This window comes from Theropithecus gelada, chromosome 14, assembly GCF_003255815.1.
Source record: "Theropithecus gelada isolate Dixy chromosome 14, Tgel_1.0, whole genome shotgun sequence".
In the NCBI taxonomy this organism is placed as follows: Eukaryota; Metazoa; Chordata; class Mammalia; order Primates; family Cercopithecidae; genus Theropithecus; species Theropithecus gelada.
In genome coordinates, this window is record NC_037682.1 from 57,451,678 (window position 1) to 57,477,586 (window position 25,909).

The 25,909-nt window shown below is 44.5% G+C and overlaps 2 protein-coding genes across 14 annotated transcripts in view; one reads left to right on the forward strand and one right to left on the reverse strand.

Moving 5' to 3' along the window:
* The window catches only part of RIC3 (RIC3 acetylcholine receptor chaperone), a 71,095-nt gene that overhangs the window by 42,525 nt on the left and 2,661 nt on the right, over nt 1-25,909 (forward strand). For 9 of the 11 annotated variants that reach the window (XM_025357135.1, XM_025357136.1, XM_025357143.1 and 6 more), the window contains one exon: nt 10,605-15,696. In XM_025357135.1, the coding sequence (XP_025212920.1) occupies nt 10,605-11,044 (440 nt within the window). In that variant the 3' untranslated portion in view covers nt 11,045-15,696. Of the gene's footprint in view, nt 1-10,604; nt 15,697-25,909 lie in introns of those variants that run through there. The other 2 variants (XR_003115650.1, XM_025357134.1) reach the window with 2 other exon arrangements.
* TUB (tubby bipartite transcription factor) overlaps nt 19,715-25,909 on the reverse strand; it is an 85,156-nt gene continuing 78,961 nt past the window's right edge. For all 3 annotated transcript variants that reach the window (XM_025357132.1, XM_025357131.1, XM_025357133.1), the window contains 7 exons: nt 24,784-24,905; nt 24,127-24,324; nt 23,724-23,836; nt 22,675-22,792; nt 20,956-21,054; nt 20,559-20,730; nt 19,715-20,071 (listed from right to left, as the gene is read on the reverse strand). In XM_025357132.1, the coding sequence (XP_025212917.1) occupies nt 19,938-20,071; nt 20,559-20,730; nt 20,956-21,054; nt 22,675-22,792; nt 23,724-23,836; nt 24,127-24,324; nt 24,784-24,905 (956 nt within the window). In that variant the 3' untranslated portion in view covers nt 19,715-19,937. The remainder of the gene's footprint in view (nt 20,072-20,558; nt 20,731-20,955; nt 21,055-22,674; nt 22,793-23,723; nt 23,837-24,126; nt 24,325-24,783; nt 24,906-25,909) is intronic.

Below are 25,909 nucleotides of genomic sequence, written 5' to 3' on the forward strand. Positions count from 1 at the left end.
GATGTGAGTCACTGCATCTGGCCAATATCTTTAATATGTTAAAAAATTCTTGAACTAATTTAGAAAACACTGATATCCTTACAGATAAGCAGTTCACAAAGAGAAAAAATGCAGCCAGCTATGAAACATATAAAAAAGTATTTTAATCTCACAAGTAATTAATGAAATGAAATTCAGTTTTTCCTCCAAATTGCAGTTTTCATTGTTCCCCCTCTACCTACCTTTTAGGTTTTGTTGAAAATATATGGAATTTTAACTACAAGTGATATTAATTTTTAAAGATACTAACCTTTTCTGTTTTAAGTGTCATTTCTTAACAGTAGCATTAAATTCCTAGGCCACATTATCAATACTTATTTTATGTTGATAATTCTTACAGATTTCATTGTTAACCACTGTCTCATATATAGCATCATTTTTCTTGAATTTAAATTTTGACTAAGTTTTGTATTTGTCAAGAATATCTTCATATTTCTTTCCCATATAATATTGTGTACTGAGTACTTGGATATCTGTACATATTTTTCACCTGTACACAAACAAATTGTTTGGCTGCATATAAAATCATTGATTATGCCACTTTCCCTAAAAAGTTAGAAAATATTGCTTCATTCTTTACTTTAATTTGATGTTGAAAATGAGAAATCTTATCCTGGTCTGCTCCTTTTTCTCAATAGGTTACCTGTTTTTAGTTAGCTAGCTTGCTTGTTTTCTGTCTGGAAATTTGTTTTTTCTTTCTTTTCTTTTTTTTTAAAATTATACTTTAAGTTCTAGGGTACATGTGTACAACGTGCAGGTTTGTTACATAGGTATACATGTTCCATGTTGGTTTGTTCCACCCATCAACTCGTCATTTACATTAGGTATTTCTCCTAATGCTATCCCTCTTCCAGCCCTCCATCCCCTGACAGGTCCCAGTGTCTGATGTTCTCCACCCTGTGTCCAAGTGATCTCATTGTTCAGTTCCCACCTATGAGTGTTTGGTTTTCTGTCCTTGTGATAGTTTGCTAAGAATGCTGGTTTCCAGCTTCATACATGTCCCTGCAAGGGACATGAACTCATTCTTTTTTATGGCTGCATAGTATTCCATAGTGTATATATGCTACATTTCCTTAATCCAGTCTATCATTGATGGACATTTGGGTTGGTTCCAAGTCTTTGCTATTGTGAATAGTGCCGCAATAAATGTACGTGTGCATGTGTCTTTATAGTAGCATGATTTATAATCCTTTGGGTATATACCCAGTGATGGGATTGCTGGGTCAAATGGTAATTCTAGTTCTAGATCCTTGAGGAATCGCCACACTGTCTTCCACAATGGTTGAACTAATTTGCACTCCCACCAACAGTGTAAAAGTGTTCCTGTTTCTCCACATCCTGCCCAGCATCTATTATTTCCTTACTTTTTAATGATTGCCATTCTAACTGGCGTGAGATAGTATCTCATTGTGGGTTTGATTTGCATTTCTCTGATGACCAGTGATAGCATTTTTTCATATGTCTGTTGGCTGCATACGTGTCTTCTTTTGCGAAGTGTCTGTTCATATCCTTTGCCCACTTTTTGATGGGGTATTTTGTTTTTTCCTTGTAAATTTGAGTTTTTTGTAGATTCTAGATATTAGCCCTTTATCAGATTGGTAGATTGCAAAAATTTTCTCCCATTCTGTAGGTTGCCTGTTAACTCGAATGGTAGTTTTTTTTTTTGCTGTGCAGAAGCTCTTTAGTTTAATTAGATCCCATTTGCCAATTCTGGCTTTTGTTGCCATTGCTTTTGGTGTTTTAGTCATGAAGTCCTTGCCCATGCCTATGTCCTGAATGGTATTGCCTAGGTTTTCTTCTGGGGTTTTTATGGTTTTTGGTCTAACATTTAAGTCTTTAATCCATCTTGAATTAATTTTTGTATAAGGTGTAAGGAAGGGATCCAGTTTCAGCTTTCTACATATAGCTAGCCAGTTTTCCCAGCACCATTTATTAAATAGGGAATCCTTTCCCCATTTCTCATTTTTGTCAGGTTTGTCAAAGATCAGATGGTTGTACATGTGTGGTGTTATTTCTGAGGCCTCTGTTCTGTTCCATTTGTCTATATATCTGTTTTTGTACCAGTACCAGGCTGTTTTGGTTACTGTAGCCTTGTAGTATAGTTTCAAGTCAGGTAGCGTGATGCCTCCAGCTTTTAAAAATTCTGAATTTGGTCAGATAATCTGTGCATGTCTGAGTGTGTACGAATGTGTGGATTTTTCATAGTATTTTTGTCAAGCATTTAGTGAGTCCTTCCCATCGGAAGACTCAAGGCTTTCTTCAGCTAAAGGATATTTTATTTTATAATCTCTTTAATTATTGCTCCCATTTACCCTATTTTGTTCTCTCGTTCTAGAAGTCCAGTAATTCTGAAATTGGATATTGTTGATAGTTTGCCATGCAGCTTATCTTTTTTCCTCATAATTTCCACTTCTTTATCATTTTATCTTTGTGCTGGGAGAATTCCTCAACTTGGACTTTAAATATACTAATTTGGTTTTCAGCCGTGTCCATTTCAATCTGCTATTTTCTTTTTCTTTTTTTTTTTTTTTTTTTTTTTTTTGAGACAGAGTCTCGCTCTGTCTTCCAGGCTGGAGTGCAATGGCGCGATCTCAGCTCACTGCAACCTTTGCTGTCTGGGTTCAAGTGATTCTCTTGCTTCAGCCTCCCAAGTAGCTGAAACTACGGGTGCCCGCCACTACTCCCGGTTAATTTTTTTGTATTTTTAGTAGAGACAGGGTTTCACCATGTTGGTCAGGCTGGTCTCGAACTCTTGACCTCAGGTGATCCAACTGCTTCAGTCTCCCAAAGTGTTAGGATTACAGGAGTGAGCCAATGCACCTCACCCAATCTGCTATTTTCTTGCTGAGCATTAATTTTTTTTTTATTTACAATTATGGCTTTCTATTCAATAGCTCCTTTTTATTTCTTGTTTGCTCCCTTTTTAAATTGAAGCCTGGCTAGGTTTTATCAATGCAGTATCTTCTTGAATATTATTGGGAATATCAATCATAAATTGGTTGATATTAACTCCTATTTCCTGCACTATTTTATTAGAGACTATTGGCATAGTTTGTTTTGGTTAGTTTTGTTCCCTCATTTTGAACTGCTGGTTTTCTCATAGGAGCAGTGAATTTTTGTTGCTTGCTTATATTTTTAATGATGTTCTTTTTTTTATTTATTTTTTTTTTTTGAGACAGACTCTCGCTCTGTTGCGCCCAGGCTGGTGTGCAGTGGCGCGATCTTGGCTCACTGCAAGCTCTACCACCTGGGTTCATGCCATTCTCCTGCCTCAGCCTCCCAAGTAGCTGGGACTACAGGCTCCTGCCACCATGCCTGGCTAATTTTTTGTATTTTTAGTAGAGATGGGGCACTGTGTTAGCCAGGATGGTCTCGATCTCCTGACCTCATGATCCACCCGCCTCAGCCTCCCAAAGTGCTGGGATTACAGGTGTGAGCCACCGCACCCGCCCTTAATGATGTTCTTGAGTAACCAGTAATGTTGGCTCACATAGGCTACCTCAGCAGTTTTATGAGTTATTATTTGATTTTCCTCAGGGGGCCTCTTCCTCTTTTAAAAAGAAAATTATTTATTTTAATGAATACATAAAAGTATATATATCGATGTTTTTATATATGTATACACTGTGAAATGGCTAAATCAAGCTATTTAACATATGCATTACCTCACATACTTAAGGATTTTTGTGGTGAGAACACTTAAAATGTACTCTGTTAGCAATTTTCAAATATACAACATACTGTTATTAACTGTAGTCTGTACAATATATAATAGATCTCTTGAACTTACTTATTCCTCCTATCCAGCTGAAATTTTATGTCCTTTGACTAGCATTTCCCTGATACCCCCAGCTTCTGATAACCACTATTTTATTTTCTTTATGATCTTGACTTTTTTACACTCCACATATAAGTGAAATCACGCTGTATCTGTCTTTGTGTGCCTGGCTTATTTCGGTTAACATAATGTCCTCCAAGTTCATCCATGTTGTCATAAATAACAGGATTTCCTTTTTGAAAGCTGAGTAGGTCAGGTGTGGTGGCTCACGCCTGTAATCCCAACACTTTGGGAGGCTGAGGCAGGTGGATCACTTGAGCCTAGGAGTTCAAGACCAACCTGGATAACACGGTGAAACCCTGTCTCCACAAAATACAAAAGATTGCTAGGTATGGTGGCATGTGCCTAGTCCCAGCTACTTGGGAGGCTGAGGTGGGAGGCTGAGATGAGTCCAAGAGGTGGAGATTGCAGTGAACTGAGATTGTGCCACTGCACTCCAGCCTGGGTGACAGTGTGAGACCTTGTCTCAAAAAAAAAGAAAAAAAAAACAACTGAGTAGTATTCTGTTGTGTATATGTGCCACATTTTCTTTATTCATCCATTCATGGATGTTCAGATTGATGCTATAGTGTGGCTATTGTGAATAATGCTGCAGTGAACATGGGAGTGCAGATATCTTTTTGACGGACTGATTTCTTATCTTTTGGATATATATCCAGTAGTGGTATTGCTGGATCATATGATAGTTCTATTTTTAATTTGTTGAGGAGTCACTATACTGTTTTCCATACTGACTGTACTAGTTTACATTCCCAGCAATAGTATATAAGGGTTCCCTTTTCTCTACATCCTCGCCGACACTTATTATTGCCTTTTGTCTTTTTGATAATAGCCATTCTAACAGATGTGGTGATATTGTGGTTTAAATTTGCAATTCTTGAATGTTTAGTGATGTTGAGCACTTTCTCATATGCCTGTTGACTATTTTTAATGTCTTCTTCTGAGAAGTGTCTATTTATATCCTTTGCCTATTTTTAAATTAGGTTTTCTTTTGCTATGGAGTTGAGTTCCTTATATATTTTATATATTAACCCATTATCAAATATATGGTTTGCAAATATTTTCTCCCATTACATAGATTGTCTCTTCACTCTGTTGTTTCCTTTGCTGTACAGAAGCTTTTTGCAGTAATCCCATTTGTCTGTTTTCACCTTTGTTGCATGGGCTTTTGGTGTCATATCCAAAAATATCATTGTCCAGACCAATGTCATGGAGCTTTTTCCCTAGGTTTTCTTCTAGTAGTTTTACAGTTTCAGGTCTTAGGTTTAAGTCTTCAGTGCATTTTGAGTTGATTTTTGTAAACATGAGGTGTGAGATGAGGGTCTGATTTCACTGTTTTCCATGTGGATATCCAGTTTCCCCAACACCATTTATTGAAGAGATTGTTCTTTGACCTTTTTGTGTTTGTCATTTGACCTATGTATATGTGTGTATGTTTTATTTTTTGGCATCTTTGTTTAAAAAAATTGACCGTAAATGTGTGGATTTATTTCTGGGCTTTCTATTCTGTTCCATGAGTCTGTATGTCTGTTTTTATGCCAGTAACATACTGTTTTGATTACTATAGCTTTGTAGTAGATTTGGGAATCAGGCACTGTGATGCCTCTGGCTTTGTTCTTTTTGTTCATGATTGCTTTGGCCATTTGGGGTCTTTTGTGGTTCCATATGAATTTTAGAATTGTTTATTCTATTTCTGTGAAAAATTGTCATTGAAATTTTGATAGGGATTGTATTGAATCTGTAGATTACTTTGTATACTATGGACATTTTAGTAATATCAGTTCTTCCAATCCATAAACAGGACATCTTTTCATTTTATTTGTGTCTTCTTCAATTTCTTTCATCAAAATTTTATAGTTTTCAGTTCAGCCTCCCAAGTAGCTGGGATTACAGGCATGCACCACCACGCCCAGCTAATTTTGTATTTTTAGTAGAGGTGGGGTTTCACCTTGTTGGTCAGGCTGGTCTCGAACTCCTGACCTCAGGTGATCCACTCACCCCAGCCTCCCAAAGTGCTGGGATTACAGGCGTGAGCCACTGCACCCAGCCTATACTTTCTTTTTTTTTTTTTTTTTTTTTTTTTTTTTTTTTTTTTTTTTTTTGAGGCGGAGTCTTCACTCTGTCCCCCAGGCTGGAGTGCAGTGGCACCATCTCGGCTCACTGCAAGCTCCGCCTCCCGGGTTCGCGCCATTCTCCTGCCTCAGCCTCCCGAGTAGCTGGGACTACAGGCGCCGCCACCACACCCGGCTAATTTTTTGTATTTTAGTAGAGACGGGGTTTCACCTTGTTAGCCAGGATGGTCTCGATCTCCTGACCTCGTGATCCGCCCGCCTCGGCCTCCCAAAGTGCAGGGATTACAGGCGTGAGCCACCGCGCCCGGCCTATACTTTCATATATATATATATTTGTGTTACTAAATAGTGTCCCTTGCTCTCTACTTGAAGAACACCCTTGAGCATTTCTTATAAGATAGATCTTGTGCGGATAAGCTCCTTCAACTTTTGTCTGGCAGAGTGTTTGTTTTTTCCTCATTTCTGAAGGAGAACTTTGCCAACTACAATATTCTTGGTTGACCTTTTTTTGTTTTTGTTTTCCATAAGCATTTTGAATATATTTTCCCACTCTTTTCTGGCCTTTAAGGTTTCTGCTGATAAATCTGTTAGAACTCACTTATATGTGATCTACGTTTTTTCTTTTGCTGCTTCCAGCATCCTCTCTTTTATTTTTGATAGTCTGATTATAATACTTCTTGATATAGTCTTACTTGAGTTCAGTCTGATTGGAGACTTTTGACCTTCCTGTACCCAGATATTTATAACTTTCCCCAGATTTGTATAGTTTTCTGCTATTATTTCTTTAAACTTTCTATCCTTTTGTCTCTCTCTCCTCCTTCTTGAACTCCAGTTCCCATAAATCCCATAAGCTGCCCCATAAATCCCATAAGCTTTCTTTCTTTTCATTCTTTTTTTCTCACCCAACTGTATATTGTCAAATAATGTCTTTAGATTCAAAGGTTCATTCTTTTGCTCAATCAGTTTTGCTGTCGATACTCTCTATTGCATTTTTCATTTCATTTCTCAAATTTTTCAGCTGTAGAATTTCTATTTGATTTTTTATATGTAATTTCAATCTCTTGTAAATTTATTTATTTATTTATTGTTTTCCTGGTTTCCTTTAATTGTTTCTCGGTATTTTCTTGAAGTTCGCTGAGTTTCCTTAAAACAGTTATCTTGAATTCTTTGTTAGGCAATTCATGTTCATGTGTCTTTATTTCCTTTTTTTTTTTTTTTGAGACGGAGTTTTGTCTTGTTGCCCAGGCTGGAGTGCAATGGCATAATCTCGGCTCACTGCAACCTCTGCCTCCTGGGTTCAAACAATTCTCCTGCCTCAGCCTCCAGAGTAGCTGGAATTACAGGCACCTGCCACCATGCCCGGCTAACTTTTTGTATTTTTAGTAGAGACAGGATTTCACCATGTTGGCCAGGTTGGTTTTGAACTCCTGACCTCAGGTGATCTACCTCTCTTGGCTTCCTCAAGTGCTGAGATTACAAGCGTGAGCCACCGCGCCCCGGCATATCTTCATTTCTTTAGGGTCTGTTCCTGGTGCTTTATTTTGTTCATTGGTGGCAACATGTTTCCCTGATTGTTCTTGATCCTCATGGCTATGCATTGGTGTCTGTGCATTTGAAGAAGCAGGGACTTATGCTGGTGAATGGTTTTTGCATACTGGCTTTGTCTGGAAAAGCCATTCACCAGTCAGCATGCCCAGAGATTCTGGATAGGCCATTTGGTGTGATCTGCAGGTGGCCTTGCTGCTAGAGTCCTTAGGCAGGGTGGCCTGGTGCTGAGTCCATGGGGTTGGGGTTGAATCCTGGATCCCCTGGGGTGTACCTGTTGATTAAATCCTCAGGCATGGACCTGGAGCTCGTATCTTGTGCGGAGAGGCTATCCCAAAGCCTAGGTCCGCAAGGGCTGACCTGGGGCTGGACTGGGCCTTGAGCCTGGGACTTCAGAGATTGGCCAGATGCTAGAATGAACATGGTGCCTGGGTCCACTGAAATGGGCCTGGAGTCTGAGTCTGATGGATGTGTCTGGAGGCTAGGTCCATTAGGGCTGGCCTGGGTCCTGGGGCCACAGGCCCCAGCCTAGAACCTAGGTCCATAGAGGCAGTCCTGGGGTTCTGAGGGCCAGCCCAATGCTAGGGTCTACTGGGTTGGCCTAGACCCAGGGTCTGCTGGATTGTGGGAATGCAGGGGCCAACCTGAAAGTAGCGGGGGTCAGAGACTAGCCTGGCACTGGGCAGGCCTGGAGTCTGTGTCTGCAGGTGCTGGCCTGGTAACTGAAGTTAGGGGTGCCAATTTGGCATTGGGGCTACACGGGCAGACCTGGCCCTGGTTTTGTCTGGAACCTAGGGTGGGACTGGATTATGGGACCATAGTTGCTGGCCTGATGCTTGGTAGGCCCGGAGTCTGTATCTGCAGGGGCCAGCATGGAGGCTGGGTTTGTGGGTACAGGCATTATGACTAGGGAGGCAGAGCTGGACTGAGGCCTGGTGTTGGGGTAGGCTGAGAGCCTGAGTCTGGGTGGCCTTCCCTCTTAGAGCAGATAGTCATGAAAATTCAAAGGTAAGCTTTGTTCTAGGTGTGGGAAGGCAGGGACATGCCAGCAAATGGACTTCTTTTAAGCATTCAGTGGCTGGGAGCTGACTAGCAAGCAGCTTTTCCAGCTCCTGTCCTTGACCATGGAGGCTGAGGGTCTTGGGTAGCTAAGCTCCACTTTACCTAGTATTCCATCCACAGTAAGTTGAGCCTTGCAATAAAGACTGCATTGGCAAAATTCTTAACATACTACTGTGAGTGCTGGTGAGGGTGTGATAAGATGGACAGTCTTTGTATCACTGGTAAGATTGAAAATTTATACCACTCTTCTGGAAAGGAATTTGGCAGAGTATAGAAAAGACTTTTAAAATGTCCATTCCCTTTGGTCTAGTTTTCATATTTATAGAAATCTATCTTAAAGAATTAAGGAAGTGGACATAGACTTACATTAAGAGATCTTAACTTGTATACTACTTATAATAGGGGAAAATTGGAAAGAATCTAAATGTCCTAGAAAAGAGGACTAGTAAATCATGTCAGTTATGTAGCTATATGATGAGGTGTTTTGCAGCCAGCTTTCAAATGCCTAATGACATGGAGAGATGCTCATGATATAATGTTGAATTGAAAAACATCAGGATATAACCTTTTATGCACAAATATGATCCTTCTTTTTAAAAAAAGGGAATAAGAAAATACATGTTGGCTGGGCGCAGTAGCTCATGCCTGTAATCCCAACACTTTGGGAGACCGAGGTAGGTGGATCACCTGAGGTCAGGAGTTTGAGACCAGCCTGGCCAACGTGGTGAAACCCCATCTCTACTAAAAATACAAAAAATTAGCCAGGTGTGGTGGAATGCACCTGTAGTCTCAGCTACTCAGCAGGCTGAGGCAGGAGAATCACTTGAACCATGGACGTGGAGGTTGCAGTGAACCGAGATTGCACCACTGCATTCCAGCCTGGGCAGGTCTCAGAGCGAGACTCCGCCTCAAAAGAAAAAAAGAAAAGAAAAGACATGTTTTATATGGTTAAAAGGCCAGAAAAAAGCAAATTATTATGAGTGATGATATGGGTGATTTGTGTTTTCTTTTTTAAATTAGCCTGTATGTTTTCCAAATTCTCTACAAATGAGTCTGTATGATTTTTATAGTCAGAAAAAGCAGTGAATGTAGAAATGTCTCCACACACCCTACATTGCACCAAAAAAGACTTATTTGTCACAGTTTGTAGGCACAAAGTGGTTTACGTTAGGGTTGAATTTGCCAATTATCATAATGGGCAAATGGGTTCTGAATCCTCCAGCTTTCTGCACTGTATCGTGATCACTGCCGCTGGTGCCAGTACTGGTGTGTGAGCTCCAGCACGGCCCATCTGCTGCTCAGGCTTGCTTGGCTGACACAGATTTATTTCATTTCGTTTGGTAATTTGGCAACAGTTTCTCTTTTCTCATTATCCTAGCTGGGATTCAGTACCAGTGTTATTCATTTTGTTTACCAGTTTGTTGTTTTCTTTTGTTCCATTTTGTGAAGATGAAGAAGCCAACAACAGGAATTCTGTCTTCCAAAAATGCAGTGCTTGTCCTTCGGGATCTTGGGCATGTCTTGCTAAAGTGCTCTCTATTTTTGACACTTGCAAGCCATTTCAATTGTTTTGATAAATAGAAAGCTTCATGGGGTATTTTTCAAAGAGCTTAGCATTCCTTTCCTCTCCCCCCTTCACCAAGGAAGATTTGGAAATTGTTCCAAATAGAAATTATAAACATTAGCCTGGAGCCGTGCTCTGATATTTGATGCCTTTTTTTTTTTTAAACTAAAGGCTCACGTTGTTTGTTTAATCTTCATCAGTACTGCAAAAACACGTGGTATAAGACTTAACTCTGCCCCAAGCACCCTACACATAAGAAGGGATTTTCATCTGAATTGGTTTGTATTTCAGAGCATTGGGATAGTCAGCCAGATTGCTAAGAATTTGCTCAAGTGAAACTTTAGAACTATTGGAATCTTAAGAGATGTCTTCAGTGGATCTATTAGGATAAGATGGCTGCTGCCTGAGAATCCTCTTTGAACCTGACACAATTTCTTTTTGAGGAGACATTCTTTGTAATACTTTGTGCTACTTTTCTCTCTAGGTTACCCTGAAGAGACTTACCCAATTTATGACCTTTCAGAGTGTATCAAGCGTAGGCAAGAAACAATTTTGGTGGATTACCCTGACCCAAAAGAGCTTTCTGCTGAAGAAACAGCTGAGAGAATGGGAGTGATAGAAGAGGAAGAATCAGATCATTTGGGTTGGGAAAGTCTGCCCACTGACCCCAGAGCCCAGGAAGATAATTCTGTCACCTCGTGTGATCCAAAGCCAGAAACATGTTCCTGCTGTTTTCATGAAGACGAGGATCCTGCTGTCTTGGCAGAGAATGCTGGATTCAATGCAGATAGCTACCTTGAGCAAGGGGAAACCACTAAAGAAGAGTGGTCCCAGGACTTTAGAGATGAAGGGTTGGGCATCAACATCAATAAAGCATATACAGGCAGCATGCTGAGGAAGCGTAACCCCCAGGGTTTAGAGTGAAAACAGCCAGTCTGAAGTATCCATTACTCAAGTCCCAAGGTGACCTTTCTCTCCTCAGATTTCCTTCTTGGCCCTGTGCCCTGTACTTTCTTCACTGTGTTCAAGTGTCATAGCTATCAGGCCACTATCACGGATATCATGTATCCTTCCTGGTGCTCACACACCTGTCACCTTGTAAAACATGGACATTAGTGTGAACACAGGACAGCTTTGCTCTTTCTCTTCCTGCCTTTCCCCTATCAGAGAAGTTGATCCATTAAGTAATTATGTTTGGTCTATTGTAGTTACAGATGGAACCACTCAGGGGCAAAGGTCTGACTCTTCCTGGTAGGTGTAACAGATAGTTCACCTGTGAACGAACATCAGCTTACAGATGATGACTTAAGGTTGCAAGAATGAAGATTTCAGACTCCAAGATGCCTTATTCTTTGGGCCTTGAGCAGGTTAGTGGTCCCCTGGGGAAAAGAGAACATTTTATTTGTGGGGCTGGGCCCAGAGCAGGGTAAGACTGCTCTCTGAGCTGAAGCCTCTTCCTTGCAGTGAGGGTCTTCCTAGGAACATTGATGCTGCCTCAAACGTCCTCTTTTCTCCAGAGTAGGGAAGACTCCCACTGATCTGAGAATGAGCCCAGAGGCTTGTTTGGGGACTGTTTTACTCTGATACTGCCTGGATATCTAGCTTCCTTGACCCCTGTTCTGCTTAACAGAACTGCCAAGCCCAGAAGTACCTTTGCACTCCTGGTTTTCAGTGGACAGAGGAAGCTTTAGATAAAGACTTTAGACCCTGCCTTGCAGAGACAAGACTTGAGGCCATTGAAGCTGTAGGAAGGCCTGCCCAGGGATGGTCCTGCCATGAGGAGGCTGCAGCCCTATAAGAGGGCTGAAGATTGTGAATTCTGCTCCTGCCATGAGGAGCTCAGAAGGCCAGGAAGCCGGCAACTGGGGAGAGAATCTGTGCGCTTATGGACAGTCCTTACCTAAAGCTGTTTCTGAATGTTGCACCCTTTGAGAAATTTGTTCTCAAAAGCACATAAATTGAAACAGAAATGAGAACTGATCTTGTATACAAAGTGCCAACTCAACAGGGAAGTTGGAGTATGTCTGTTGCAGAGAACCAGTGTAGCAGCATCCAGGGGTAGAGACCATATGTTCCATACTCAGATATTTGGGTTTTTTGAGAGAGCTGGGGAAAGTCGCAACTAGATTAGGCCTGGGAGATTTTGACCAAACTAAAGGCCTTTTCTCCTTACTGCATCTGACACATGTCTTGAGACAAGATAGTACCCATGAATTACATCATGAAGTATGTGTGAATTCAGTTTACATGTAAGACCTGAGAGTTTGAAGAGGGCACATTCCCAAAGACATTCCCAGTCATGAAATGTAGAAGACTGGAAAATTAAGAAATTATGTAAAGGTAGATACGGCTTTTAGAGTTACATTATGCTTGGCATGAATAAGATGCCGGGAAAATAGTTTAAAATCATACATCAGCATACAGACTGCTGTTAGAAGGTATGGGATCATAGTAAGATAATCTGTCAGCTACTACTAGGCATTTATTGTTAATTGAGCTACAGAGAAAAGTCATTCAAGACTGAATTTATGAAAGTATATTGCATCTATCTCTGTGTAGAACATTTGCTTCACATTGTAAAGAATGCAGTTTAAAATGTATTGAATGCAATCTAGATGTACACTAAAGGTCAAAAATAACAGGTGCTCTTTACTGTTTCGATAAATTGCTTTCTGTTATTTCCCTTCGTTTACTATGAGGGGTTGATTTATGAGGAGAGCTCTGGGTTCCTCGCTCAGATTTCCTTTTTGTCCTAGGATATGATTCCCTTATTAGAGATAAATACTTCTGTTTTCTTCTAGCTAATTCATTCATTTAGCAGTCAGTTGCTCAGTGCTAGGTACTAGGAACAGAGGCTCAATTTCTGCTCTCAAAAAACTCAATATAATGAGAGAGAGCCTGACAGATAAAATGAACTATGACTCTATAAGAGGGCTCAAGATTGTGAATTCTGCAGGCAGAGAAACATGAGCCATGGTCTGTCCCTGCATTTTCTAGCTGTGGAATCTTGGATCGGCTCCTTAACTGGTCTGAGCTTTGGCTTCAGGGTAGTAAAGGGAAGAGTATTAAAAGTTCTGGTTAAATGAAATCTGTGTGTGTGTGTGTGTGTGTAAAACAGCATTGGTTCTAGCTCATACATGATAACCACTCATTAAGTGGTAATTATGTTTTTATTATAAGGGCTATGCTATAATTCAGACATGGGCCCAAAACTACAGGAAAGAGAAATTGTTTTTGCTAAAGTATTTCCAAGACACTTCAGTTTCTTGGGAGGTGGGCCTTGAGGCATGCTAAGAACTTCTTCAGGTGGGCAAAGAAGAGAGGACATTCTTGGCAGAAAGAGATGTTGAAAAAAGCAGTAGGTGTGAAAATACATGGATGTTCAAGTATTTTGATGAGGCTGTTATGTAAAGTGTTGTTAGTCTTTGGGGAAAATTGGCTTATGGAAATTCCTGCCAGAAGTACTAAGCCCTTATGGTAGTTCTTCCTGCCCTAGCTCTTGGTTGGTTTATATATAAGGAATATATTTGTGTATGTATATATCAGACATTTGGATGTACCTTTCAGTTATTTAGAATTCAGACAATTCTTTTTGGATTTTCCAGAATTATTTTATCCTTCAGGGATGATAGTTATGTGTGTATACAACCCAGGATGACAAAATCATGGGACTGGTTTTTGTGGCCAGGGCTGCTGTTTCTTTTCTTGCGGTCTTCATTTCTTACAACAAGGGGGCTGGGAACTTGATCAGTCCCCTGGCCTTTGGGCAGTGTGGCAGAGTACACAAGTCATACCTCTATGGACAGTTAGCCCACAAAACAACTGCATAATCTGGGATCATTCTTGATAAATCAGGTGGGTAGTGCAGCCAGGAGATCCTCTTTCCTGGTCACAACGGGAGCACAAAGAAACCATTTCATTATCTCCATGACTAGCTCCAGAAGCTGAGCCCAGGGAGGTGTGCTGAGGAGTGGAGGTGTATTTGGCCTGTAGAAGCAGTGGCCTTTGAGAACCATACTCTGCACCTTATATGGCTTGGGTGATCAAATAACTTATGGTCCAAATGCAAACACCTTGGAAAAAGGGAGCTTTAATGTAATTATGCCAAGGTGATAAGCATAAACTAAGACTATCCTGGACATAGGGCCACCTCTGTCTATAGCCATCTAAGATTTTTCAACCTGCCGACTAAACAAACAAAACCCTCTTTCCTTTTTAGAATATCCTGTATATGCTATTTCCCACCAGGGGCAGAGGCAGAGGCCACAGGAGATAGGCCGTGGTTCAGGTAGGAAATGCCCTTGGTCACCTCAGAACTCTAGATCTGGGGGAATAAACAAACCTTATTTATTACCCTACTCTCAAAGTTCCCTTCAATCTGGACTATTTGTGTTCCAAAGAAACATTTAATACTTTAGCTATTCAGCAATATTGAGAAAAAAACATGAATACATTTATGACTTTGCCTTGACCATTGACTTTTCTAAAATGTGCTTCCTGTTCATTTCCCTTTTTTTATACAAAGAAAATAGGCCAAATTTCTCCTCTTAGGTCATTCCTTAACCTCTCAGAGAACCAGTTTCCCCATGAATTGGGAAATGCTCTCTTTACAGGGCTGTTTGGATTGAATAAGATGCTGTTTATAAAATGTCTGTGCCAGGGCAAAGCATATGATAGGTGCTTGGTGACAGCATGATCACCGTCACCACCAAGTCCAGTGTTGCTGAGATGTCACACTTGACACCCTCTAAGGCTACCCTGACTGCCAGGAGTGGCGCAGGGCCCTTCTGCAGCCTCTGGGTGCCTTTAGTTATAACCTCCTCTCTGGGTCAGACCATTAGCTTTCATGTCTGCTTCTAGCTACCACTATAGCCTCCCTTCCTTTTTGGTTTCAAATCTGTCAAATCTGCCACAGCTGCCCTGCAACAAAAAAGATTCCTAAGCATGTCTAAGTCCTGTTTAAATGGGTTAGGGTCCAAGCAAGCCCAGAGAAATCAAGTGGTTGGGTCTTTTGTACCTTTTTCATCTCTACAGCCCTGTTCTCTTCTAAAGGCCAGGCCCACAGGGGATACTGAGGAACCACCAGCCCCTTCAGGTGGCACAGCAGACCCTGAAGAGAACTGCTCTAACTTAAGAACCTTCTGACTTCACCATTTTTCCAGTCTCTGGGTGTGGTTCTGATGAACCTTAAACTTGAAAGGGACAGCCAGAGGGAGGACAGTGTTGACCTGCATGTCATTGGTGAGGTTATGACCTCTTTGCTATTACCACCTACTTACCCACCTGAGGCTCCTAGGAAACAATGAATGAAAGGTACAGAAAAAAGGAAGTACACAGGGCTTTTTTCCCCCTTTTATGAAAAAAGTACACGAAAATGTTGAAACAATTCAAGTTTAATTTGTTGATATATGTCTGTACTTAGACAAACACTAAATTCTACAACATACGTAATGTCAACATGGGAAAATACCAAGTTTGTCATTGCACATACCAATAAATAAATACATTTGCTCCAGAATACCAAAGAAGTTTATTCAAAAAGTCACTTAATAAAAGCACAGTTTTGTAAATTTGTCTAAAACTCCAGATAATCTTGAACAAAAATAAATGTCTGACCACTCCAAAATAGGAAAAGACAACTTGTGCAAATAGACACACACATTCTAGGCATTGTGAAAACTGGCTGTGTTCCCAGCAAGAGATCTTGCACCCTCCTGACCAAGCAGTCAGGTTTCCCTTTCCTAGCCATTCTAAGTTGCCTTCTAAGAAAATCTGGATCTCAGCCTCATCTCCAGCTTTGCCTGGACCTTGCTAGGGGGAGGGAGGGACAGGAGCACAGAGGAGAGGGATGTGATGTCTTAGGAAAGAAAAAAAGGCACAGTAATGAGCTATAAAGGTAGTGATGAAAGCAAGGAGTAACTTTCATTCACCCCGAATCCTACAGCAAGCTTTGACAATGTAACATCTTCATCTTGTGGTTTAGGAAAATGGACCTAGAGAGATTACATGGTTTGCTCAAAATCACATAGCTACTCAGTGCAGTAGTGCTTTCTATAAGACCAACTTGCCTTTTCAAACTTGGTTGGAAATTTTAAAAACCAAACCTGTCATAATGTCTGTTCTGCCCCTCCCAACTGTATCCTGAGATGACAGAAAATTCCAGGTGGCCATAAACTCAAACAAGAGCCCAGCCCTTGGCTTATTACTGGTGGCTACTACAAGCCTACACACCAGAGCCCAGGGTAGTATAGAGTCCCAACTCTGGGCCCTGACTGCAGATCATTCAGGTCCCAGTAACAGTGAAAGCAGACTCATTCAGCTATCTGGAGAAGCGTAATCTGAGGGCCACTTGGCATCCTGGGTTGACACAGGGATGCCGCAGCTGGGGTAAGGAATTAGAGAAGGGAAGGCCAGTGTTACTGCAGTAGGAGAAAACCAGGAAGTCCATCTAGGAGATGGAATTTGTGCTTTCATAACAGAGCCATAGAAATGGCTATCTCAGTATCTCCCCTCACTGCAGACTCCATTGTAAGCAAAGCATGGACCTTTTTCTTTCAAATCAACCCTGTCACTTGTTAAATTTAGAACTACCTCTAAATGCTAAGTTTATTTAAGAGGTAAATGTCCTGCAGGCTCCAAAAGTTCTCTTACAGCTTCTGACTATCACAGTCCTGTCTTCCAACACCTGTCTTCGCCATAGGTCTGGACCTTATGTGCTTCCTCTGAACTAGTGTCGTGATTTTTAAGGCACATTCACTAGAATATGTTCAATTTCAACCAAAAGCATACGTGCAACATACCAATTTCTTCAGGCAATGCAGAGTGGGAACTGAAAAGCTAACAACATTCTTGGATGGTGTCCTCTCACTCAGAACCCTGAGAGAAAAAGCTGGTATTTTCCCAGGTATACCTTCTGTTCAAAGAGCATGAAATGAATGGACAGAATCCACAGGCGATCATAACATCGTTATTCCTTTCCTACTCATTCTCAGGAATATAATCACAATTAAGAAACCTCAGTTGATTGCTGATTGCCCTTTTCCCCAAATATACACAGAGACACGCAGACACACACATACACAGACCGACACAGAGCACCTTGGAGCCAGAAGGAAAGAAAAGCTAGACTTGGAGAAGAGTTGGGAAAGTGAACTTCACCACTCTGCAGAATTGTTCTGGGGCAGAGGGTGTAGAGTTTTCAGGTGTGGTCCCAGGAGCGGTTACAGAGAAGCTGCCTAAACTCCCAGCTGCCCAATACCATTAGGGACTGCTCATTCTGTCATTAATTCCCTGCCCAATCAAGGACCATCCATCCAGCGAGAGGGTATGAAGGGCAAGAACTCTTACTGTGGGAGAGGCTGAACCCAGGTGGTTTCCAGGGGCGCCAACAGCTTTATGAGTCCATGCGTCCATAGCCCCAGGGCCAGTATTCAAGGAAAACCAGCATCACCAGGAGTGCACTCAGCTGCTGAGGCTTGTCACTCAATGCCTGACAGAGCTTTGTGGCTGAGGTTACCCTTCTCCACACTCAGACTAGAAAGCTCAGCCCATGTTTCCTGACCCCACCAAAAGATCTAGCCAACTCCCTCTTCTGTGTGCTACAGGAGAAAGCAGAGGCCAAGAGTTTTCCTTTGTGCTTCTGATTTTTCCACTACCACCAGGGTCTCTGTCTTACCAGAACTCAGAACCAGCCTGTTTTATCTTAAAATCATAGATCCAGAGAAATAGCTTGACCTGACATTAAAGGTGATCTAGTTTCCATCATCTCAAATGTCACCACATTTCTTCTCCTTAAAGGCAGGGAAGGAAGGGCTAAACTGGAACTATAGAAAGGAGGATGGCACCATGATAACTCGCCAGCCCTGGCACAGAAAGTTCTAGTGCCCTCTAGAAACTGGACCATGTTGCAAAAGCTAATCATTGGAGGGGCCTCTCACAGAGATGTACGGCCGGCCGAGGTCTGGGCAGATCCTGCTAGAACAGGTATGCCTTGCTTTAAGCATTCAAAATAGGAAAATCTACATTACAAAGAAATGAGAGCATATTACTTCTACTTAAGTCAAAACAAGTCCTTCACCTACAAAGCCTAACATGTTTAAAATACAACTTATATTTTAAAAAATTTACTTTGCTTTTCGAAACATATCTACTCTAAAGCAAGGTACAATCCCTGCTTGCTTCCCACCGATTTCAGATCTCTATCTGGGCAAGAAGCTTCCACCAGGGTAAGTGACAAATGAGCAAGAGCTTGAGCTTAGAGTTCCCAAGCCTGCCAGCTGGATGGTGCCATCCAAGGAGAAATAGCAGCAGTGGAGGGAATTATCAGGCTCAGCCCCAGAACCTTTATGCACTCTCACCTAGACCAAAAAGTGTGCGGCAGCCTTACTAAGGCCTGCCTACTGCGGAGTAGCCCTCAAAGAGGGGCCAGACACAGGCCAGTCCTGGATCATACTCACATGCAAAAAGCCAGACAACTTTCAACAGCAAACTGCCTGATTTCCTACTGGAATGGTTTCAATCTTATGTATCAACTCTGTTGTTTCTAAGTCTCTGGAATCGGGGGGAGTGAGGAGGACATGCAGAATGGGCCCCAGGAGGCCAGAGATACTAGTTTCTTGGGGGACAACAGGAACAAAGAAATCAAGAGAACTTGAAGTTCTGAATGCTGCCATTAACCAGCTAGGTGACCTAGGGCAAGCCCCGTTTTCTGTGATTCACCTAAAGCAACAAGGTTGTACTAGATCCCTAAGGGTCCTGCCACCGCTGATCTCTTGTGGTTCTAAAATATTGCCTGACAGCAGTGAGAGAGTTGGGTCGAGAGAGCGAGAGAAAGAGAGAGAGAGAATTCTTCAAGGAGCATGCCATGGCCTGAGAATGGTTCTCTGGCAGCAGGATCCCCAGGCATGCCTAGCTGTGTGCAGTCAGCTGGTGACCTGGACCCCATCTGTATTTCCTGGGGGTCGTGCTGGGCTGCTCAGCAGAGAGCTCCTGGGGCAGCTGAGAGAACTCCCAGACCAACCCTGATCCAGGGACCCCGTTCATGCACTTCTGCATGCTGAGCCTGTGTCCTGCAGGCCCCTCCACTAAGACAGCCCTGTCAATTGGGTTCCTACTGCCTCTGTGAGACACAGCAAACCTGGAGAAATCAAAATGCGCTAGAACCCTAGCCACCAGCTGATTCCCACAGCCACTGCGAGCCAGGCACCTGCAATCCTGACAGGGTCCTGCCACTTACTTGTCCCCACCATCCTCCCAACTTCTCTCAGGGTTGGGTGAGGCCTTCTTTAGTTGAAGGGCTTTCTGCAGTTGTTTAAGGGCCAGGCTCGGCCACCAAGCCCTTTGCTACATAAAGTTGACGTGGCCTTCATGCATACACACACTCACTGTGCCCCTACCTGCTGAAGTACCCGATGCCATCTGACTCCTTGCCTGAGCGGATGACTGGGCCACAGCAGCCCTGCATTGTGCTTCCTCTCCCTCTAATGCCTCTTCTGGCCTTCCCAGCTGAAGAGGTTCTTCAGCTTGGTAACCACGACTACGACACACTACTACCCCAAGGGTGGGAGTGTGTGATCTCGGGGCACGAAAGAATTATTTTCATCCCTTCACACCCACCCACCCGCTCTCCACTACTCCCTTGCCTCAGCAGTAGAGGCAAAGGAGCCAGTTCCTGGCTGGCTGGGCCAGGGAGCCCACTGAAGGCCAAAGCTTCATCTGGCAGAAGGCCTATATACAGAGGGTAGGCAGGGCTGTCTCCACAGGCAGGCAGGCAAGCTCCGCTCCAGGCTGGGCAACCCCAAAGGGCACGAAGAGGCCTCTACTCACACGCCAGCTTGCTGTCGAAGCTGGACAGGGCAATGGCAAAGGCCTGCAGCGCACACAGCGGGTAGTTGTAATCCATGGTGAACACATCCTCTGCTACCCGGCCAAACTGCATCACGATGTAGTCCGCTGGGGCCAAGCACAGGCACAGACAGAGAAAAGGACAGGGCAGGAATGGTAGAGCCAGGGAAGGATAGACAGACACCCAAACCACATGAGGGAAGAAAAAGTGAGAAGCGGAGATGCCAGGGGAATCACAAAGGAAGTAAAACAAAGGCCAATTGGGAGAAGTGGCAGCAAAGAGGTAGCAGATGGCAAAGAAGAAAGTAAGATGCATGTGAACACCAGGGGACAGAGAAGAGGAAAAGTCCTTTTAAGGGGTGTTCCCATGCCTGAGACTCTGCTGAATACACAGAATCTAGGACCAGGGCTGCAAAGACGGTTCTTCCAGGACCTCCCAGTCATTAGGGTTAGAAAGTTCCATACATCTAACCTAAGCTGTATAGCTCACATTCTTAAACTCTAGCCAGTGTAGGCAGTGGTAGGTGGGCTGAACCCTATGCTAAGGGCCTTGGGTATCCTACGGACCATAATGAGTAGGGACAGAAACACTCACGGTCATTGCCATGGATGATCTGGAAGTTCTTCACAGAGGCCTGTGTGACGCGCCCATGGAAGTTGAGTACATAGGACTGTGTGTCATCATTCCAGACAGGTGTCTTGTTTTGCAGCTCGATGATACTCTCCGTGTTCTTATTCTGCCAGCGTGCTAGCAGTGTCTCATGCTCCTGGGAGGGCAGCCTCACCTGAGCCAGGCCCAGGCCTTTGGCACCATGACCACCCCAAAGAGGGATCTATCCCAGGAATGAGGGTCCTTAGATTTCCCTAGACCTACAGGGCTTTCTTATATGGTATCCCCTCCACATATACACATCAGCTGGAGTTCTGCCCTTAGAAGCTCATGCAGAGACTAGGATGATGGGGAAAGAGGGGAGTGAAGGGTAGAGGCTCACGTTGCGGGGGCGGATGGAGACTCTCTCGTGAACCATGTTCATGCCTGGAACAATCACGCTCATCTTCCGAGGCCCCTTGAAGCCTAAGACGTTTGTCTCCTGGGAAAGAGAATGCAACACTGGCCACCTGAGGCATCTATTTACCTACTGGAGAAGGTGGGGGGGACGGGAATAAAAATGAAGAGCTAGTTCCCACCATCTCCACTCCAAAGTCTAACACGCATCTCTCTAAACCTAACACGGCCAGAACTGAGCTCCTGCATCTCTACTCTGCCAGAACTAGCTCCTCTTATGTGTCATCCTTGCTTCCGCTCACGGCAATGCAATTCTTCCATTCACTGCGGCAAACTACTTGGTCACACTCAAAGTCCTCCATTCCACATCCTACTTCTAATCCATCAGGAGTTTCTATCAGCTCTACCTTCCAATTATACCCAGAACTCCACCACTTTTCACCACTAGCTTCTCTCACCAAGATCATTGTAACAGCCTTTACCTGGACTCCTGGTTTCTGTTCTTGGCCCTCCTATTCCTCCTTCCCACCATCTGTTCTCAACACACCAGCCAGTGCTCAGGCACGTTAAGTTAAATGATCTTTCTCCTCTGCTCAAAACCCTCCAGTGGCTCCCCAGCTCACTCCGAGTAAAAGCTGGAGATGTGACTTTACCTGCACGTGGCCCCATGACCTTACTCTCCTCACCATTTACTCCCTGGCGTCTACTCCATTCCTTCTTCATACCAGGCATTCAGGACTTTTGCCCTCACTGTGTCCCCTAGACATGTACACTGCTGTTTTTCACTTCCTTCTGGTCTTTACTCAAGAGCTACCTCAGTGAGGCCCTCCCTGCCATTCTGAAAATCTCACACATACCTTGACATTTGCTATCCCTCCTCCCCTACTTTTTCTTCTTAGCGTTTTTAAAGAACATACTTACTTCACTGATAGATCTGTTTCATAGCTTGTCTTCCCTACTAGGGCTTTAAGTCCCATAAAGGTATACATTTATGTCTGTTCATTACCATATCCTTAGTGCCTCAAACAGTATGCATAGTTGGAGCTCAGTAAGAACTTGAAGACTCAGGCTGCCTCCCCAAAACTGGTCAGCAGGTGGCACCAAAGGATCATACAAAGTAGCTGTGGATTACTTCTGGCCTCCAAGAAGTGCCTATGCCCAGGGTGATGGGATACCTACCCCTCATTTTTAAAATGAAGACACAGGTTCAAAGAGGTAGAGTAATCCCCTATATTTATATACCAGTTTGGACATTTTTGAGCTGTGTGACATTGCTGCAGCTGAGCTTCAGTTTCCTCATCTATAAAGAAAATAGGATCTACCTCTTAGGTTGAACATTCAGTGAGATGACAAAGAGCCCTGTAATCCATGTAGAACCTGGCATGCCAGAGGGATGATCTGGGAAATGCACAGACAAGAACCCAGGCCTACCGTCTCCTTCTGTCTAAGAGACTCCTGGCCTGGACTGCAGAGAGCCAGGCCTGGTTTTCTGAGCTCCCCAAGTAGATGGCCGGCTGTGGTGTGAGCTCTGAAGTCAGGAGGAGACAGCCCCTGTCCTAGGCCAGGATCACTCCACAGAGGACAGCCCTTCTCCACACAGCCTTGTCTGCCCACTAAGATGGATGGGATAGGCCCTAGATCAGGCAATAAGTCTTGGGTTTCATATCTACCTTGGAAATCAGAGACCCCCGAACCTAGGACTCACATAGCACACAGCTGCCAGCTCCTGACGTAAGGTTCCACTTTCCAAAGTGGAGGATGAGGCCTTCTGAGGGTTGACTCCATTGTCATAAACAGTGAACTTGGTGCCCATCAAGTTGGACCTGAAATAAAGGCACAATCGGTATACAGTCTTGCACCCTCTGCCCCAAAGCAGAGAACAGCTCATCGTCTGTTCTATGAGGAGCTTGCAAAACATTCTGGACTGGGCCAGCAGCAGGCCCAGGGAGGCACACTGCTCACTGAATCCACGTCTTTGAAGACACTTCGTGGGCAGAAGGCCTGAACTTGCTCTGAGTTGACTCAAAGTGCATTTCAGTTCGGTGAGAGCAATTCGGGGAGGTAAATCAGGATTCTTCAGAAGATTTATCTGGGGGAACATGGGAGTTCTCCTCATGGGAGGTGAGCAAACAGAATGGCATCTGATAAGACAGTGGAAGAGGCTTAGCACCCGTGGAGAGAGGATGAGATCTCCCCTGTCACAGCCAGCCTAAGTCTCAGTCCAGCCCCATCTCCAGCTTTAGCTCCTGACCTCTCATGTTCATTTATGCTCCCCAAATCTGGTACTCTGTTTCTCAGCAAACCCTACCTCCCCACCACCCCCACTTGGAGGCCTAGGCTCAGAGCCTTCCTGCCCCTTCCCCACTGCTCCCCACCCCCAAGACTGCTGTGTGTCTCTTCCCTCAAGAGCTTACTCTTAGCCCTGTCCCTTGGCATTGACTATGGAGCCAAGGCAGCTCTTCCATAGTGGCCTGCATTATCAGTGACATCCTGGGGTTGGATCCATCACTCTCAGTGGACCTGCACCCACCTCCTGGGAACAGCTTGGGGTCGGGTATGTGAGGCCCATCTCCAAGTCTGGCTCTAGGCTGGCATAGACATAGGCCTCCAGTTGGATGTGATGATCAGAGAGGATCCTGGGAGAGTATCCATCCCTGGCCTAGATCTCCTTCAGGGAGATTCAGGCCCTCTAGAGAGAGCCTGCCCCTGCCCCTCCCTCCCACTCCCGCCTGCTTCCTGGGGGAATGCTAGTACCGCAGTTTCCCGATGTAGCTGTCCCCTCCTCGAGACAAGTCTGTTGGGTCCACAGAGATGAGGTAATTGGAAGTTTTACTCTTCTTTCTCTTCCTTCCCGCCAGGAGGAACACCTTGGGGAGTGGAACGAGGTCATATTCCAGACTCAGCCTCTGGTCTGCACACAGTCATGAGATCCACTCACACAGACTGTCTCTCCCTTGCTTCAGCTCCCAAACGCACATATGTGCACACACACAAATGCACTGGAAAACACAAAGATATGCACTGACCAGACACGAAGGCAGTTTCTTTGAGGAACTGAGAGGTCAGTGGTAGATACGAGATTTCCAGTCACATTTCAGCCCCTAGGACTTCAAAGGGCTGAAAAGCCTAGATGATAACATGCCCAGACTAACCCTACCTTCTTCCCGTCCTCACGGTCCATGTGCAGAAAGTAAGTGGGGTACATGCCCCGGTCCATCCCTTTCTTGTCCCGAGTGATGCGGCATTTGATGGTGATACCCTGGGGGGCTGGCCTCAGTGCAAACTCCTCAAGATCCTGGACCTCGACATCCACTGGTTGCTCTGGAGCTGTTGGGCTAGGGGCTGAGGCTGCCTCCTATGGGGACAGAACAGGCGCCTGAGTCCCAAGGACCCTAAGCAGCCCAAATTGGTGATCTGGGATCCAAATCTGCCTCCTAATGTGGCAGTGGGAGAGAGGGAAGGATCCTGGGATGGGGGCCTGGCCAGCCTGGCCCTGGGGTCAGGAGCTATCTTCCCAGCCCTGCCCTCTTCTCAACAGTTCCTAGAGGTGGAGATGGGAGATATGGGAGGTCCTCAGAGGTCATCCTGTCCAACTGCAGCTCCCCCTACACATCACCCTGCTGGCCTAGCTGAAGAGGTTAGGAGGCAAGGTGGAGGGACGTAAGAGGCCAGCAGAGAAGCTCCTAAAAGGTGTATGAGTCCAGCCCCAACCCCAAGAAAGCTAGCTGCCCATCATCTCTTCACACGCGCTCCACCTCTAATTCTGATGAGCAGTCCTTCAAAAACTGCTGTGGATGCAGACTCACTCACTCACCCTGACGGACTTCCTGCTAGTAGCAGAGCTGGGGCGGGTGTTACTATTTAGCTGGGAGGAGCTGGAGCTGTTCTCCTCCTCATCTTCCTCATCCTCTTCAAAGCTCATGCTGCTGGAGATGCCTGGGCCAAGGAGAGAATAAGAAGGGATGAACAAGGAGAAGTCTACCCTGCCCCTGAAATACACAATGGTCACATACGTTCAGCCACTGACTCACCTATACCCACACTTATGCACATACTCTTAGCCATATGTACACGTACAGACTCACATTCACACATACATTCCCACACATGTCCAGATATACAAGGACATTCTCTCAGGTGCACACATGAGCCGGGGCTGGCCACAATCCTCAGGATATGTCCCCACCACCCAGTTTCAGCTCAGTCCCTACATTACCCCGCTTCCTAGCAGCCACCCTGCCACTGCCTCTTGTGTATCAAGGCCTGCACTGAGCTCACCTTGAACTGGGAACCTCCATTTCTGACCTCAGGCCTATTAGAGGCCTTGGCTGGCATAGGCCACGGAATCCGCCAGGGCACAGGCCTCAGCTCCTTAGCCCAATGTGGAGGGGACCCACTAACCCCTCATCTTTGCTCTAAGCTTCTATCTTAGCTGTCCTCCCGCCCACCATTCCCCGGGAATGCCATCCCCAAGTTGTCTCCAAGTCCTTTGTACAGGAAGCCATCCTTGATTAGATTCCTCACAATGTGTGTGGTGCTGCCAGACTTCTTCCCTCTGCCACCCTGCACCAGGGGCTCCCTAGGGCACGGCTTGTGATGGGAAAACTGAACAGAAGGTTTCCAGGGAGGATCTACCCCGCCTCTTGGTATCCTGGCCCTGCTCCCACTAGCTTAGCAGACATATAGGAAACTTCTTGCAAAAGGAGCTTTATCTAAGGAGCAAAAGGAAAACGAAATCTGCCCCAAAGCTGGGCCTCACTGGGGCGTTATCAGGTGCCCTGCCTAAGAGGTTCTCATATGTCTCCAAAGGGTGCCCCACCCCCACCCATCATGGCCAGGGAGGGGCTTGGACACAGGAAGGCCATGCTCCTGGAAAAAGGAACATCTGAGAACCTGGGACTAAGTTTTGGGGGGTATCACTGGGCCCCCGTGGGGCTCAC